The 18,350-nt window shown below is 41.0% G+C and overlaps 1 protein-coding gene across 1 annotated transcript; it reads left to right on the top strand.

Moving 5' to 3' along the window:
* The first annotated feature begins 6,533 nt into the window (after window positions 1-6,533).
* On the top strand, window positions 6,534-17,536 carry GKN2 (gastrokine 2). Its single transcript, XM_036750006.1, has 6 exons — window positions 6,534-6,545; window positions 9,927-9,980; window positions 12,491-12,628; window positions 13,015-13,125; window positions 15,628-15,784; window positions 17,460-17,536. The coding sequence occupies exons 1-6, from the start codon at window positions 6,534-6,536 to the stop codon at window positions 17,534-17,536; spliced, it is 549 nt and encodes a 182-aa protein (XP_036605901.1).
* Window positions 17,537-18,350: the final 814 nt, after the last annotated feature.

Raw genomic sequence — 18,350 nt, 5'->3', positions numbered from 1 at the left:
GTGGCCGAACCCAAACTCTGTCCCCCGCAGCTTTTCCCACTAACTTCCTCTGTTGTCTTTGGTGTTTGTGGGTTGAGACATCTGGTAACTGCCACAGCTCACTGATTCGGGGTGCCAGGGCCTGTCTTGCCCGGCTGCTGGTCTGGTTGGTCCTGATGCCTCCCATGCTGACCTCTGCTCCCCTCCACTCCATGTGTGATAGACCTCATCCAGAGACCATCCAGGCTGTCCTGGGCTGGATCCCTGCTTCCCTCTGCTATTTTGTGGGTTCTGCAGTTCTAGAATTTGTTCAGAGCCATTTTTTATAGGTTTTTGGAGGGATGTGGTGGGGAGCTCATGCACGTCCCTGCTTTCCAGCCGCCGTCTTTGCTCCACCCCCAGAAGTCCAATTCCAGGAAGGTTTTAAATACAGTCCCAGAAGCAGACTGAGTCTGCTATCCAAAGCCTGACATAGCTAAGGACAGGAAAGCTCATCACCAGCAGGGTTACCACATGAAAATGAATTCTTTGAATATGGCAGCTCTCAGGTAGGGACAACCTCATTTTGCTATTGCAATGATTGGGGAATAAGAGAAAAGAATTCATAGGTGCTAAGAATCACACCAGTTTTAGCCATCTATAAACATTAACTTAGCTTTTGATTACTCTAAATAATGGGATTCTTTCTAACAATCAATGATGGACATGGCACTGGAAAAAATGGAATTCTATATTGACATTTTTGCTTTGAATAAAACCAATCGATAAAACGGAAGCTTCAGTTAAAAGGAAGGATCACTCATAGGTTTGCCTGGTGAAGGTAAATGAAAGAGCTGATGGAAATGGTTTTATTGTGCATCTAAAGGCAAAAAGAAACATAATTATTGGAATAATTGGTCATTTTTATTGCAGTGCTCATGATATGCATTGGTAAAAAATGACAATGATTTCCTCTCAGGTTCAACTATTTCAGAAAATGGAAAGAGAAATTCTACATAAAATTCAAGAAGATCCTCCAGATTAAATCATATGCTATAATATCTGGTGACATCAATGCAAAGGTGATAATAGGAAAAGACAGTGAAAAATATATTGAAAATATGTACCAGTCAGAATGAATGGAAGAGGACAAAGACATATAGACAACCTACAATGTGGCTATAGCACAGTGCCTGGCACGTTCATAAAAAATGCTGTATAATCTGGCTACCTAACTACCCATCATGCATATTTTATTTGATTAAAGAATCAAAAGTCAACAGACATGGCAACCACCAAACAGTGCCAAAATAACTCAATTTTAATAGACAGGAAATGATTCATTACTCATGTGGATATCATTCCTGAATTAACTGTTAATTATAGGTATAGTTAAACTACCAATTGGTAGGAGCAAAAACCAAAATCAGTACAAATTTAGAAAAAAGCATAAAAATAAAAGGAAAAACATACTGTGTGCAATTAGAACAATTCAAGTCTGATTTATTTAAATAAGTTAATGGTGGTAAAAAGTTATATGTGACCTGAAGAAATTATAAACTAGTTACAATAATTGCATAAGAAGTTTAACCAATGTAGATCAAGTGTCATAATGGGGAGATCAAAGGAGCCTTAAAAGTACCTAAATCCGAGTAGCTAGATGGCACAGTGAGTAGAGCACCAGCCCTGGAGTCAGGAGGAGCTGAGTTCAAATGCAGCCTCAGACACTTGATATATTTACTAGCTGTGTGACCTTGGGCAAGTCACTTAACCCCAATTGCCCTGCCTTCCCCCCCCCCACCTCAAAAAAAGTACCTAAATCCAAAAACACTTAATTTAGTTGCCAGGAGGAGAGACAGGGCAACCAAGAACAACACTGGTTTAAAATGTAAACTCATTTGTAAAATCTTGTAGGAAAGACTCACTATTACTTCCAAATTAACACCAACAGCTAGGCCTATATGCCTACTTTTCCATACATGTAATAGTTATGAGACTAGTACACATATACATACATTGAGGGCATCCTTGATGAGGGCTTGATGAGTAGAGAATAGGCAGCATTTCACAAGTGATATTCCTCAATTCCATAGCTTTACCATTACACAATTGATTGAAAAGTGTAGAGAATATGATTTCACTATGCCTATTGTTTATTAAAAAGGTTTTGATTCATCAAAAGTCTTTCTCACAACAAAGTATCTCCTTTTATACATAAAAATTATGCAAGATTCCTTGTGCAAGAATATGGAGCTGCATATATAGAGGGACCCATGTATGGGCAAAGGCCTGGCCTTGTGTATAGCTCAGAGAGGCAAGATAGATGTCTCTAGTTTCTTCTCCCTCCACCCTTAACCAAGGGAGAATTTTATTCCTGCCAGGAAAGGAAGCAAGAGTTTGGGGCCAGAGGCTGCCACTTTGCTCTCCTCCAAGGGAGAGGGGGATACAAGAGTAGAATTATAAGTATTTGCTCCCTCAAATATTATTAGTCTAGGGGATAGGATCAGACTCCATTTAACTTTTGGTTGCTTTGTCATTTGGGGAGACAAGTGGACCCTAAGCTCTATATCTAAAACTTGATCCCTTTCCCACCTAATATCAATTCCACAATGAACATACATAGACAATAGCAAAGAAGCCTTTTTATCCAAATTGTAGCAAAACAGAAATCAGAGAAGGTATATATAGGAGAATATGTACCAGAAAATACAGAATGAAGGATCGCTCCCATTGGGAGCAACGTTACTCAGCTTAACCAAGAGAGAGTGTCCTGGATCTCGCTAAAGGGGAATATTTATCTAAATCTCTAGAGTAGCAAGTCGGTAATACTTACTATCCTTAGTTCTCAAAGAGGACCAAAGTGACATCACTGTGTTGGGGTTAAGGCACAGTGTGTCCAACTGTGGAGGATCAGACCAGTATGACCTTGGAAGGCTCTACCACAGGTCAGGTAAAAATAGTCATTATCGGGGGTGGGGAACCTGGGGCCTCGAGGCCACATGTGTCCCTGTAGGTCCTCAGTTGGAGCCCTTTGACCAAATCCAAACTTCACAGAACAAATCCTTTTATAAGGACTCAGGTTTCTTCTACTGCAGTTCTGCTTTGCGCATAGAATACAGTGCCTTCTTTGATGAAGGCATGCTGGGTGACCCTGTGCCCAGTGTCTTCCATGTCTCAAAATGGATGCCAGAGTTCTTCAGAGAGACCTTAAGAGTGTCCTTGTATCATTTTTTTCTGACCTCCATGTGAGAGCTTGCCTTGTTTGAATTCTTCTTAAAATAGTCTTTCAGGCAAACGTACTTTTGGCATTTAAACAATGTGGCCAGCCCATCAGAACTGCACCCTCTGTAGCAGAGTTTGAATGCTTGGCAGTTCAGCTTGAGAAAGGACCTCAGTGTCTGGTACCTTATCCTGCCAGGCGATCTTCAGACTCTTCCTAAGACAATTCATATGGAGGTCATGTTTCCTGACATGGCGCTCATATACTGTCCAAGTTTCACAGGCATATAACAACGAGGTCAGCACAACAGCTCTGTAGACCTTCAGTTGGGTAGACAGTCTAATACCTCTTCTCTCCCACAGAAAGCTGGAAATAAGGATATGATGGAGACCACCTGCTCCTCTCATATTTTCCTGGTATCTGAACCTGAAGTGGAATTGGCCTTTTCCATCTTCTCTCTTGAAGCTGAAAACCAAGAGCCTCTGAATGTTGGGGACTGTGCCAATAACTGAAGCTCTCATCTCTCACCAATTCCACACCACTCCCCATGCAGAGCAGACCATTCATCTATACCAGTAAGGAGAGAGTCCCATACCAATGGACTTGGGGATAGGGGTTACACTTGAAAGATGTAACAACAGAGAGAAACTTGTTTGATGACTCTATAATTATTAATATCAGATGAGGGATAAAACAGGATGTTTCACCCTGGAGGATGTCCAATGAAGAGTCCAAGTTGAAGAGTGATTCCATAAAGATGGTGAGGTCCTTCAGATGCATCCTTTTTGGAGATGACACTGTACTGGTTAAATTAAGCCCTAGAATATTACAAAGCCTCCTGGAAGGGGCCATTGCAATTAAAAAGTGTTCAACCTAACTATCTACATTAGAAAGTCAAGTGAAGGGCAGCTAGGTGGCACAGTGGATAGAGCACCAGCCCTGGAGTCAAGAGGACCTGAGTTCAAATCCAGCCTTAGGCATTAACTAGCCATGTGACCCTGGGCAAGTCACTTAACCCTGATTACCTCAAAACAAAAACACCAAGTGGATAAAACATGCCTATTGGCCAGACTATGACAGGGCACTAGATGGATAATTTTTAAAACTTTATATATACATATATATATATGTATATATATATATACATACATAATATGTGTATTATGTGTGTGTGCATATGCACAGACACAAAGTATCTTTTTTCAAGAAATAACCTATTGATGTCTTCTCCCTTTGAGAGGCCAACACTTGACTCTTTACCTCTGGTTGGAAAAATCCATCCTCAGGATCACTAGTGCCTGACCTGTGCTCAGAAAAAGAAACAGACAGCAGAAGAAATTCCTTCTCAGGCTTGGTTTGGTACACAGATTGAGCACCATGTGCTTCTCCTGTAAGTTACCATTTTCTTCTTTTGGGGGTATAGTGTGGGAAGGAAAACCCCCCTCCCTTCCTTTGTGTTCTGGAAGTCTAAGGCAAAGTGTATGTGTGAAAAGGTGTGGGTGGGGGGAAGCAAAGGATATAGAAGGCTTATAATTCTTTTTAAGTGTGAAACTAGTCATTTTTTCTCACACACAAAAGAGTAAAGATCTGAGATGAATATATAGAAGTGTCGAAGAATCATAACGTGCATTGCAGAATGATTAAAACAACATTTAATACCTTGCTCATAATTACTGTTGTGATCTGTTGAAAGTCTGTTTCATAAGCTTCATCAAGTTATAACACTGTTTGGCCATTCTGCCTATTAGTCATTTTACATTTCATCTCTGTGCCTAACATTGCACAACCACACAGCCAACCCTGATCTTCCTCCATGGGTGAATACCCATCATTTTTAGCACCAGATATTCTATTGGTGTGATATGGCTACAAGTCATGGAACATTGTAGTCTCTGAAGAAATAAAACTGAGTATCACTCAGAGCTAAATAGAATAGCTGTTGTTGTTTGTCCTTCATTTTTAAAGAGGACCAATGACATTGTGGGATGATGTCTTGGCTGGTGCATGAATTGGATTTAAGCAAGGCAGAGTTGCACAAATTTGTCAGCCTCACTCTCTCTTCTAGTCATTGAAATCCAGTGACAAAGCAAAAATCAAGATGCCTGGTGATGGCCAGGGATGCAGTGGGTGACCTTGGCATCTTCCACATAGCTATGTATGGATATGTATGAATAGGTTGTGGTAAATGAATGTATGAGTGAAAAAACAGTGATTAAACACTTACTGTGTGTCAATCGTTGTTGTTCAGTCATTTCAGTTGTGTCCAATTCCTCATGACTTCATTTTGGGTTTTCTTAGCAAAGATCCTAGAGTGTTTGCCATTTCCTTCTCCAGGTCATTTTACAGATGAGCAAACTGAGGCAAAGAGGGTTAAGTGACTTGTCCAGGGTCACACAGTTATTAAGTGTCTGAGGCTGGATTTGAACTCAGGAAGATGAGTCTTCTTGACTCCAAGCATGGCCCTCTGTACACTATGGCTTCACCTAGGTGCCCAACAGCTGTGATATACCAAGGGACAATTTTGACTGTAAGTGAGGCAGCATGGTTCAGTGGAAAGAACACTGTATTTGAAGTAAAAGGACCTGGGTCCGAATCTCATCTCTGCTTATTCCAACTTTTGCAGCTTAGGATAAGTTACTTCCTTCTGTTCCTTAGTTTCTTCATCCATGGATTGAGAGGACAAGACTAGATGGCATTTAAGGTTCCTTCTAGTTCCAAATTCTAAGGTTCTAAGACAATTCAAGACAATGTGGTATATTGGCTAGAGTCCTACATTGGGAAAGGGAAGACCTGAGTTCAAATCCTAACTTGAAAATACTTGGATCATAAGCTAAATGGAGATATAGAGATGAGCTCAGAGGTGAGGTAATTTGCCCAAAATCACAGTTATGAGCTGAGTGTGACCTTGGGCAAGTCACTTCCCCAACTGCAGTGGGGAAAGCCTCTATTTCCTAACCTATGGAATGAGGACATCAGATTAGGTGGTCTCTACAATCCCTTGGGGTTTGTGTTCTACAGCTGCAGAAGGAAACTCTTAGGACTTTATATAATTGCCCCACACAACGAACAAAATAAAACGAAAAGACTAGAAGAAACAAGGGTGTACACTGATTTCTCTTAGAAAATGGAGCACTGATAAGCCTGTAATGTTTACCGAATGATGAAGGGAGGGTGACTAACTCCTCTTGGCCATATCATGGCCTGCTCTGGGTCCTAGTCCCGAGATAAAGACCTTTGCTGTGGCGTGTCAAAGAGATATCTCTGTTAGGAACTCCCTATACCTCCAGATCAATAAAAAAGGCAGAAGCCAGGACGGTTGAGCTTCCTACAGTCTCAGAAGTTCCCTGCCACCAAGATGAGGACTCATGTGAGTATTTACACTGCTTTGTATGCTCCTAAAAATGGTCAGAAACCTTGAATTACAGAGTTGAAAAGGAACTCAGAGGTGAACTTGTCCAACCTTCACCCAAACGGTTGGGAAGCACAATGGGAGGTTTTAAGTTAAATGCTTGGATGCCTCAGAGAGAAGCATTTTGAATTTGAGTAGATTGAACTCTGTGACATTATAACGTTAGCTCTCCAACTGAAATGGGGGAACATGGCAGTTGTTTTCAAGTATTTGAAAGAGGAATATGTGTGGAAGAAGTATTAGATTTGTTCTCTCTGGCTCCAGAAGTAAGAACCGAGAGCAAAGAGGAAAATTTAGACTTGATATAAAAAAATCCTCAAACTTCTTAACAATTAAGCCATCTAAAAGTGGTAAGGGTAGGATGGAGTAAAGGGGTTCCTGTTAGGGGAACAAGTTCCTTATCTTTGAGATCTTCCAGGAGAGGCTGGAAGACCACTCACCTGGTATATTATGGTGAGATTCCTTTCATGTATGGGTTGGACCAAATGGTGTCTGAGGTCTCTTACAGTTTTCAAAGTTTATCTGTGGCCTTTTATTAGTATTTGGTTATACTTGGAAATCCTACCGAAAAAGACCAAACAGAAAGGGATATTTGGGAAAACATTTGAGATGGTTTTTGAAAAAACTATTTTCTTATATACCACAATTTCTTTCTTGTGTTTTTTGGGGGGGGGGGGTGGGAGAAGGGAGGGTCTAGAAATTTCAGTGAAACAGATGATCCAAAGGAGAAACACAAAGGAAAGTCTCAGATGGTATAACAGAGCTAGAAATTTGTAAAGCAAGAAAAGTTTGTTTTTAATATCCTCTGATAGCCCACTCCTGCCTTTTTTCCCCTCTTGAGCACTATAAACACACACAAACACACACACACACACACACACACACACACACATACACACACAGAGGTACCCATAATATTTTCCCTTTCCTCTACATTGCTTCTCTGGACACCACCAGTATTTGTTAAAAGATGGGCTACTCACATGGCAACAGCAAAGGGTGACAGGTGGACCACCATAGGCCCCACTGGTACCCTTACAATATCAGGAGACAGTGAGAAGGACCTCTAGAGCTTTCTATGACCCTCCTATGGCAAGTTTTGGGGAGGTCATGAAAAAGAATTGTACTAGACGGTCAGGCATGGGTGGCCTGAAATCTCCAAAACTGGAGGGAACATCCAAATTGATGAGATTAGAGATCCATCCAAGAAATCAATATTCCCACCACATCAGTCTGTCTGCCATTGTAAATTTTGTTTTGGTTTCAGGAAAATAAGAGGGAATCTTTCCCCTACCAACTTGGAGATTTGATGTATGGAGACAAGGTGGGGATCACTTACATTGTGTAGGATAATTAATGGGCAGGCCATTAGCAAATTATGGTAGACTTTATTAGAGTAAAATGATGTCTGATTACATGGATTTATGTATTTTGTAGGTCAAATCATATCCCCTGAAACATCAATCCTTTTTTTGTGGCGGTGGTGGTAGTGGTGGTGGTAGTGGGCATAGGGGTTCATTCTGAACCTGTGAATGAATGCAGATATCTTATAGGATCATAGATTTAGAACTGGAAGGGAACTTAGAGTTGATCTAGTAAGGTGGTACAATGCATAGAATCCTGGACTCAGAACCAGGAAGACCCGAGTTCAAATGCTGCCTGACACTTGCTAACTCTGTGACTCCAGACAAGTCATTTAACCCTCTCGCAGCCTCAGTCATCCAACTGTAAAATGGAAATAATAATAAAACCTGCCTCCGAGGGTTGTTTTATGGATCAAACAAGAAATCATGCACAATGTTTTGCAAATCTTAATTGCAACATTAATTCTAGCTATTATTTTTATTCAGATCCCTTCATTTTACAGGTAAGAAAACAGAGGTTAAAAGAGGTGAAATTACTTCCCCAAAGTCACACAGACAGAAACAGCAGAGCCAGGATTTGAACCCAGTTCCTCTGACTCCAAAGCCATAGTTCCTTCCATTGTACCCTGCTAGAGGGTCTTCCTGATAAGAAACTTCCCCACTTCCCAGCCTCCATGCAAGTCAGAAATTATTCTTCTGCTGCCCAGTCTTAGAGAATTGTCTGAGGCCACTGGAAAGTTATATGTCAGAGTGATGCCTTGAACCCAGATCCTTTTAACTCTGGGGGCAGCCACTACATCATATTACTTCTTGCCAGGGAAAGGCTAAAGATAAATGGATTTAAAAAAAAGATTTCAGTGAATTCAGATAATGGAATGAAAGTGGGAAAACTGAGGCATTTGCAGCTCACCCCCATAATCTTTGAAATGGACATCCAGAAGAGGAATCTCTCCATGATGGTGGAGTTGTGAACTGATCCAACCATTCTGGAGAACAATTTGGAACTATGCCCAAAGGGCTATAAAAATGTGCCTACTCTTTGACCCAGCAATACCACTTCTAGGCTATATCCCAAACAGATCACACAAGGGGGAAAGGGGCCCACATGTACAAAAATGTTTATATCAAAGGCAGACGCATGGGCTAGATGGTCTCACTCGATGCTTATTCTTGCATTTTGGTTATTACAAGTGAGAGGCTGACACCACAGAGTTAATCTATAGTGTGGAAGTAAGTTCTTTCTTTCTCTCACTTACTTACTTACCCTTTGATAAAGTCAAAGTAGAAAGGTGAAATGAGAAATAAGTCCAAGGGAAAATGCAGTACTCTCCAGGAAAGCTGAGAATGAATGAATGAAGTATTTATTAAGCACTCACTGTGTACAAAGCACCATGCCAAATGTTGGTATACAAATATAAGACTGGCCCTTTCTTAAGGTGCTTGCATTCTAATAGACAAGATCACACACCTCGAAGGTTTCTTTGCAAGTGGTCAAAACAAATCTCGATGTTCCTTCTTTAATAGCATTTCCACTGATGACATCGTAACCATCTGACAATGCCAAAGACTTGTTTGACAAGAACTTTCAGTAGATGTTGCTGTAACACCTGCAGGAGCAGTGGCCAGACTGCATCTCCACAGGGGTGGCTTTCCAGGACGATGACTGCAGACATCAGGGGCATTGGGGTGGAAGCACTGCTATGCCAAAGGCTCTTGGGTGCAAGGTCCCAGGCTGTCTCAGCTTGAGTCTGAGGGGAAATGGTGGTCAAGCTGGTGGTGGTTTGACTCACCTAACACATACTGCCTCCTGGGTTCCTCAGAAAAAGGAGACGAGGTTCCTGGAGCATCTGTGTGAGCACAATGCTATTCCTAGGGCTTTGGGTTCTGAGGACTCCACCCTGGCACAGAACTGACGGATTTTGTGAAAGTGCCTGTGACTTCTGCCTAGAATAATTGTGACTCGTTTGTTCCTCAGGTGTTCCTTCTAGCTGTGCTCTCAATCTTCTGCTCTTGGGCACTCGGAAATGAGGTGAGTAAGCTGGCCTGTCTTAATGCTTCTTCGATTCACTTCGATTCAATCAAAAAGCATGTTTTATAGCTAATTATGGGCCAGGCACCGATGTAGGTGCTGAGGACAAAACGACAAAAATGAAACAGTCCTTGTGTGCAAAGAGGTTCTATTGTGCCGGGGAGAAACAACGTGCACATCTATGTGTAGACACAAAATAAATACAAATTTATTAGGAAGAGTGGGACTAATAGGACACTCCTTATAGGAAGTGACATTCAAAGCTGCTAGGGATTCCAATGGGTGGAGGTAGGGAAGCCAACCTAGACATTAACCTCTTCAAATTTAGTTGGATGGGTCAGTCAATAAACATTTATTAAGTACATATTATGTGCCAGGCACTGTACTAAGGACTAGGGGAATAATGAAAAGCAAAAATGTGGTTCCTGCCCACAAGGGCTTACAGTCTAACGGGGAAAACAATATGTAATTATGAACATACAAGACAAATACAGGTAGATGGAAGGCAGTCTCTGGTGGAAGGGAAGCTAGGTGGCACAGTGGTTAGAGTGCTCGGCTTTGAATCAAGAAGATTCATCTTCCTCAGTTCAAATCTGGCCCCAGACACTTACTAGTTGTGTGACCCTGGGCAAGTCGCTTAACCCTATTTGCCTCAGTTTGCTCATCTATAAAATGAGCTGGAGAAGGAAATGATAAATCACTCAAGTATCTATGCCAAGAAAACCCCAAAGGGGTCACAAAGAGTTGGACATGCCTGAAACAATTGAACAACAACCTCAGGTGGAAGACACTGGGGGATAGCAGAAAGGGAGACCAGGAAAAGCCTCTGACAGAAGGAGAGATTTGAATTTTATTGTCTTGAAGGAAGCCAGAGAAGCCAGGTCTTCATATCCCTCCATGTAGATGTACTGTTCCATCACCAAGCTGATACCTGAAGGCTTTATAGCTTGGAGCTGAACCTGCCAAGAGCTTGTGCTCTGATGGGTACAAGGGGCAGCTCTGCTTCACAGTGAGAATCAGAGAAGGACTTTGGCAGAGCAAAACAGTCTATAAACAGGAGTTATGCTACAAATATTCCTATATTTCTATTCCAGACTTCTTCTACCATTGAAAGTGGTGTTCCCAGACTTCTCTAATCCTAGCCTTTGTTGGAGACAAGTATTTAAATTTTATCATGATCCCAGGTCACTAGCTGCTTTAGAAACTTAGAAACTTTCTCATTTCAGAATTTAGTAGCTTATTAATAGGAAAAGTTTTGCTTTCCCCTGAAAAGTGAAATCCACTAAATTCGTAAGAAAGAGAAATCCAGGTCAGATTACTCTACGGTGCCTTTCTGAGCAGAGCCTTGTCCTTTCTGAAATAATTCCATACTCATTTTCACCAGCATTATCACGTGCTAACTAGGTATAAGGTACTATGCTTGGCACTGGCTAGATACAAGGATGAAAATTAACCAAGGCCTTGGCAGCAGGTAGTAGGGAGTGGATACAGCTTTGGACTCCCAGGGGCAAGATCTGGCTTTAATCCTGGAATGCTTAGTAGCCTATGAGCAATTCACCTAATGTGCCTGAGGCAACTCCCTGGGACTTATCTATGAAGTCAAGCACCATCACCCTTAGCAGTGATGGAGGGAGTTTTTATGGTAGAGGCAAGTCGCAAACTAGGACATGTGTCTTGGAGTACTGGCATATTGACAAGCCAGGAAGAGGCGTCGGAATGGTCCCCCTTATTGGCCAACCAAAAGTCTGTTAAGAGTATCTCAGGACTTTCGAACTCTTAAGTATCATCTATTTAGAATAATGGAATGCACACCAGCTCCGGATTCAGAGAACCTAGCCACACTCCTCCTCTCATACTTAATACTTATGGGACCTATATAACTTCCCTGGGCCTCAGATTCCTCGTCTGTAAAACGAAAGACTTGTATGAGCTAGATCAATTCTGATCTAAATGAATGACCCTTTTGATCCTATTTAAAACTCAAAGAGACTTTTGAGATTATCTAATCTTGTCATGGCTGTTCAGTCATTTCAGTCATGACCAACTCTCGGTGACCCCTTTGGGATTTTCTTGGCAAAGATACTCGAGTGATTTACCAGTTTCCTTCTCCAGCTTATTTTACAGATGAGGAAACTGAGGCAAACAGGGTTAAGTGACTTGCCCAGGGTCACACAGCTAGTAAGTGTCTGAGGCTGGATTTGAGCAAAGGAAGATGAGTCTTCCTGACTCCAAGCCCAGTGCTATATCCTCTATACCATGTAGCTGCTCCATATATGTGTATACAAATTGAAAATGACCAGGAAATGATTACAATTGCTGTGTTGCCTTCTCTTCCTACTTTTAAATTGGCCTGGTCAGACTTTGAAATAGTCCTCAGGGGTTTATTCCTTGCTCATTGCAGATTGATGTTTTGGTTTCTTGCTGTTCCTGCTTTACATTCCCTTCCCTACCCCTTTCAAATGTTTATCATACAAAGACATTATGTACAATTTTTTGTATTTGAAATCCAGGTTTTTAACTACATGAGTACTACCAGTAATGGTGGCTCAGTCCAGGAAACCGTGCAAATTGAAAATGAGAAAAACGTTGCCATCATCAACGTCCATTCAGGAAAATGCTCTTCCACCACCATATTTGACTACAAACACGTAAGTCATGTACCCAAAACAAGTGGCTTCAAATGTACTTGGGCAAGAAACACAAAAAACAGCCTCAATCTAGTTGGAGGGACGGTGGTAATGGAAACACTGAGAACCCCATAAGGTGGCTGTTGGGAAAGCCATCATGAAAGGAGGGAGACATATGGAAATTTCCTTTTTTAATGAGCTATTCTTGCTAACCAGGTGCTAAATGCAGACATTCTCCATGGCTGAAGGACGACAAATGTAGTCAGTGCTTTTTAAATTTTGGTATCTAGAGGCAAGGCCTCATTCTCCCCGCCCTAGTTAAATTTGTGTTCCCAAGTCAGCTTCCTCTGAGTCTCAAACAAAGAACACTAGTAACAGGCAATAACTCAGCTCTTATCTACTCTTAGGGTTACATTGCTTCCAGACTCCTCTCTCGGAGAGCCTGCTATATCATGAAGATGGACCATGTAAAAATCCCTGCTCTGGATACACTCAAACGATATATTTATGAGAGAAAGGTGATTATTATTCTTTTCATCCAATTATAAAACCTGTCATCCATATGGTGCTCAAAGCATTTTGTGTAAATTGCCTCCCTTGATCCCATTAAATATGTACTACAAGTGTTATAATTCCAATCTCACAAATGGGTAAACTGAGGCTCAGAGGAAGGTTTAGTCATATATTCATAGTCACATAGCTAGCAAGTGTGGGAAGCAGGATTAGAACTCACATCTCTCCTTATTCCAATGTTCTTTTCATGGTGCCATGCTGCCTGTAGGAATCTTACGTACCTCTGGTTCAATAGTCAGTACCCAGTAAAATGGAGCAACAGGAATAGTTTCTGCACAGAAATGTTCATAGTAATTATAAAGAATTTATAGCCAGAAGAAGCAGCAGCAAAAACAGACATTTACTGAATACCTCCTGTTTGGACCACTTTTCTGGGAAAAAGGGAGAATTTAGCTAAAACTTGGTATTTTCCCTTATGGAGCTTATAGACCAGTGAGAATGAGATGCAAATATAGTAAGTATAAATAAATGTAATAAATATAATGCATAATATTACATGATTAATGTAGTAGAGAGATATTTTTTAAATGTTCTTAGGAATCAAAAGGGAGAAGACTCATGATTTTTATATAATATTGTAAAAAGTGGAGCGTAGCAAGTGCAGCCCTCGCATTCGTTCTGCTTTGTTTCACTGGGACTATACAAATTCCTTTCCCGATATATCCCATCTTTAATAATAGCTAGGTGGTGCAGTGGATAGAGCATTGGGCTTGAAATCAGGAAGACTTGAGTTCAAATCTGACCTCAGACACTTACTAGCTGTGTAACTCTGGGCAAGTCACCTAAGCCCTATTTGCATCGGTTCTTCATCTGCAAAATGGCAAACCACTCCAATACCTTTGCCAAGAAAGCTCTGTGTACAAGTCTGTGGGCCACGAAGAGTGGGAAGCAGCTGAACAAAAAACAACATTTCTATAGTGCTTACTATGCGCTAGGCAATGTGCCAAGTGCTTTATAATTATTATCTCAGTTGATCCTCACAATAACCCTGGGAGGTAGGTTATTATCCCTGTTTTACAGTTGAGGAAACTGAGGCAAAAAGAGTTTTGAGTGACTTGCCCAGAGTCACACAGCAAATAAGTACCTGAGGTCATGTCATATTTGAACTCAGATCTCCCTGACTCCAGGCTCACCTATCTACGTACAACACCACTTAGCTGTACGTCCTATTCCTTCAAAGCCCTTTCTCCCTGTATGAGATTCAAGGGTTACTGCAAGAAATAATCTACAACAACTTTCTCATTTTATAGATGAGTAAATTAAGACCCAGAGATGAGAAGAGACCAGAGAAGTCCATGCAGTTAGTTAGTGGCACAGCACTCTGAGACTTGAACCCAGGCCTCCAGACTTCTAGCATGTTGCCTGGCTTGTTGTAGGTGCTCAACAAATATTTGCTGATTGACTGATCAATTCCAGGATAGTGTATTTTCCAGTGAAATAGGCTGCCTCCCTATGACTTAATCACTAAAATTCTTCCACATCAAGTTGCTGCCAGTTGGTTTCTCTTAGTCAAGTGAGGAGTTAAACTTAGAGTGAAGCTCTGAACCTGAACACTGGGCAACTCACTCCCCTGACTTTAATTCAGCTGAGGACTAAAGATGTCCTGGAATGATGGTGAAGCCCTCTCTCTTAGTGGCTGACTTTCTCCTCAGCTCTAGGCTGAATGACTAACCATAGCATGGTAGGAACAATTGTTGTTAATAAAAAAAAAAGAGTATGGGGTAGTGGGAAGAGATGCATGACGGGAGGCGGGAAATCAGAGTCTCCTTCCCCGACTCTCACCCTTTACCTAGGGTCTCTTCTGTAAAATAAGAATAATAAAGCTTTATTTGTCTGAAGGCTGGACCATTTAATGTCTTGAGGTCCCTTATGAAAATAGTTCAAGAAACAGAGCAATGGAATAGAACAAACTCTCAGCTCTAAGTGTCTGACCGTAGTCAGTCAACTAACATTTACATTCCTCCTGTGTGCCAGGAACTGTGATAAATGCCGATAGGTCATAATTTCTGTGATTCTCCATGTCCTCATCTGTAAAATTGGGATGACAATACCTGCCCATCCTACCTCACAGGTTTGATATGAAAAGTGTTTTCTCAACCAAAAAGTGTTGTAGGATTTGGAGTTATAATAACATTTTTATATATTGGTGATATAGATCAGGGCTGTCCAACCTTAGGTTTTTATTGAAACAACAGACAATATATTTTGATTTGCCATTTCAGTGAGAGCTCTGCAGTAGCTCAACTTTGTTTACTAAAGCATTTATGTAAATTTCTATGCTTGTAGGTGAGCCGCATGAATCACACAGGCCGCATTTTGGACTGCCCTGATATGTATCATTAGTCATTTATGAAATAATTATGATTATAGGATTTCTGTTATGAATATAGGTACGCAAGAAAGTGTCGACTTATTTCATTTTTGTCTCTTATTCTACTTTTATCCAGGAGATGCAAACCATGTTTTCTTCCGAATATACTTGGGTGAAGTACAACCCGATACATTCCCTGCTCACCAATATTGATTGGATCCTGTTCGGTTCACCCATAGAAGATCTTTGCAGAGATGTGCCCCTGTACAAGGCTGAAGTGGCTGAAAAGAAAAGTGAGTGTATTATGGGAAACCTTTGGAGTGTTCTTGGAATCTCCTGTTTTCTTCCACATATGAGAATCTTGGCTTAGATGGGAATGGGAAGAAAGAGCAAACATTTCTTTAAAGGACAGGACCAAGTATTGTCTGGGGGAAAACAGAACGGGGGTCTAAAGATTTGTAGAAAGACTTTGAGGGTTGTTTTTCTACAAGTAAAGTGCTTGTTCCATTTGTGTATATACAGCAAGTCATTGAAGCATTTCTGGGTGTTTTTGCTAAAAACACCAAAGTAGGGCAGCTAGGTGGCTCAGTGAACACAGCACCGGCCCTGGAGTCAGGAGGACCTGAGTTCAAATCTGGTCTCAGACACTTGACACTTACTAGTTGTGTGACCTTGGGCGAGTCACTTAGCCCCAATTGCCCTGCCAAAAACAAAAAACACAAAATAAGTAAATAAAAACACCAAAGCACAACTGGAAGGACAAGAATAGTAAGAAAGCAAAGGCAACAAATTAGTAGGTGAGTCAAAAAATTTTTCCCCCTGTAGCAGGAAGAAAACAGAGAGAGAAGAAAGAAGAATTAATAAGGAACTAGTCAAGAGAAAGGGGAAAGCCCACCTCTCAGAAGGAGCTATGAAGTCCCCTCCAAATCCAAAACCTTCTAGTAACTTGCCCCATATCCTATAGGGAGTAAGTAACATATTCAGGATTGCAACCCAGATCCTTTGACTCCAAATTCAAGGTTCTGTTCATTTTGTACCCCTACACAAAAATGAATTAAGGCACAGTCTTAACTCAAAGATATTGCTGAGACTCAGTGGGTTAGGACCCATGATTGGAACATGATTTGTGAAGAAACTGCTTTATCCAAAAGGAGCAGGATAAGTAAAGAAGTCAGGGTAAAAGTATGCTTATGATATAGTAGTGATGGGGGACTTCAATTATCCAGCTATGACTGCAGTTCTCATTTTGCCAAAAGTAGGATAATTAATGATTTCTTGATTTGCTTTAATAAAAAATTCATCCTTTAAAAAGTAAAGGAAGCAACAAGGGGAATTATCATTCTGAACCTAATTGAGACTTGAAGTAGATAGACATGATGGAAACATTTGAGAAAAGTGAACACTTCATCTGTGAAGGCATGATTCAAACAGAGGAAAGTTATTGTTCTTGTTATATGTTGACCCCTTTTTGGAGTTTTCTTGGCAAAGATACTGGAGTGGTTTACCATTTCCTTCTCTATGTCATTTTACAAATGAGGAAACTGACGCAAACAGGATTAAGTGACTTGGTCCTTACCAGAGTCACACAGCTAATAAGTGTCTGAGGCCAGATTTGAACTCACGTCTTCCCGACACTCTACACTCTATCCACTGTACCACCTAGCTGCCCATAAAGGAAAGTAGGACATAGCCTAATAGGTACCCTACATTTTGAGAGAGATTTCATGTGGTGGACCATGGTTTCAAATTCTGTAAGTTAGCCCGGGAGGTATATGAAGCTCACAAAGATGAAATAACCAGAGAATACATAACTGTTCTTGATGAATTCATGTCACCAAACCCAAATGAACCATATCCCAGATACTCAAAGAATTTGTGAATGCAAAAAAGATCCTTAAAATGTGAGTGGTTTTTGTTTCCGGGATTAAATTGCAGTAATCATTTTCTTCTTTCTCTTCCTTCTCTTAGCTGGTGCTAAGGGTTGTGCCAAAGTTGGACTCCTGGGCATCCTTCATATTGGTATCTGCGCAGACCTTTCTTTTTAGGCATCATCCATTTGCAGCTGTCATTCAGAGGAGGTTCCCTTGGATTTCGTGATTCCACTCTGCAGCCAAAGAGTTCTAATAATGCTCACACTTACCCTCTGATGGTGAACGGAATAGAGTAGTGTGTTCTAATAAAATATGTGCTTTATTTACAAATGTTTGAGGCTCTTTTTTCTTCAGTATAAACAGTGAAAAGAAAGGCCGTGTCTCCTCACATATGGCCGAAGATGACCATAACTTTTGTATCAGAGGTTCCCTTCTGAGATGAAAGATCTATGATTTTCACTTCTCTGGCTTGTTGTTCTCATCTAGATAACTTGGGAATTACCATACCTTACACTACCAGGGTTTACTGACTTTGCAAGCAAGCAGCTAGGTGGCACAGAGGATACAGCACCGTGGCTGGAATCAGGAAGACCTGAGTTCAAATCTGGCCTCAGACACTTACTAGCTATGTAACCCTGGGCAAGTCACTTCACCCTGTTTGCCTCAGTTTCTTCATCTGTAAAATGAGCTGGAGAGGAACATGGCAAACCATTCTGGTATCTTTGTCAAAAAAACTCCAAAAAGGGGTCACAAAGAGTTGCACATGACCGAACAACAACAAAAACCTTGCCAGCACACATGTTCTCAAGACTCAAAGCATGAAATTTATTTAAACTCTTAGAATCACAGAATATGAGAGTTGGAAGAGCCCTCAGCTGCCCCCCAGTCAATTCTGAATCTCTCTGATCATATTATCATCTAATCCACATCTTCCCATATTCTCCTCAAGATTACTAGGAGATATTTTTATAAAAAGCTTTGCTAAAAT

This window comes from Trichosurus vulpecula, chromosome 3 (assembly GCF_011100635.1).
Source record: "Trichosurus vulpecula isolate mTriVul1 chromosome 3, mTriVul1.pri, whole genome shotgun sequence".
NCBI classification, from domain to species: domain Eukaryota; kingdom Metazoa; phylum Chordata; class Mammalia; order Diprotodontia; family Phalangeridae; genus Trichosurus; species Trichosurus vulpecula.
Note: the sequence above shows the minus strand (reverse complement) of the source record. Positions and strands in the feature narration are given on the sequence as shown.